This window comes from Apaloderma vittatum, unplaced genomic scaffold (genome assembly GCF_000703405.1).
Source record: "Apaloderma vittatum isolate BGI_N311 unplaced genomic scaffold, ASM70340v1 scaffold31417, whole genome shotgun sequence".
NCBI classification, from domain to species: domain Eukaryota; kingdom Metazoa; phylum Chordata; class Aves; order Trogoniformes; family Trogonidae; genus Apaloderma; species Apaloderma vittatum.
The window spans coordinates 1-357 of record NW_009726120.1 but is presented as its reverse complement, the minus strand read 5'-3'; the positions used below and the strand labels follow the sequence as shown (position 1 = coordinate 357).

The window sequence follows — 357 nt, the reverse complement described above, 5'->3', positions numbered from 1 at the left end:
TGCCACGCACCTTGATGTTCTCTTTGGTGATGCGAGGCCAGGCCACTTTCTCCTTCCACTTCCTCATGAAACACGTGATGGAGCGGTCAGAGCGCTTCTCCTGTGAATCCTGTCAAGAGATCAGGAGTGCTTCTCCTCAATGTCTGCTGGACTCCTCTATGATCCATGGCAGACCTGCACAGGATTAAAACTCAGCCACGCTCAGCTCTGAAGGACACAGAACCAACAGAGACAGGTTGTTTCTGGCCCAAGGCAGCACTGTCAGTGCCAAGCCCAGGGTCAGGGCTCCCTGCCTTGTGCTCACCCCTCTCAGGCTCTTTGGAAACGGGCAGGATTCAACACTAAGCAGCACTGCTC

At 54.6% G+C, this 357-nt stretch overlaps 1 protein-coding gene across 1 annotated transcript in view; it reads right to left on the bottom strand.

Annotated features, from left to right (window-relative positions):
* LOC104276745 (putative protein PTGES3L) overlaps window positions 1-109 on the bottom strand; it is a gene marked incomplete at both ends in the record, with an annotated part of 538 nt that extends 429 nt beyond the window's left edge. Inside the window, one exon of the mRNA XM_009873168.1 lies at window positions 11-109. Coding sequence (XP_009871470.1) covers window positions 11-109 — 99 coding nt within the window. The remainder of the gene's footprint in view (window positions 1-10) is intronic.
* Between the last annotated feature and the right edge of the window lie 248 nt (window positions 110-357).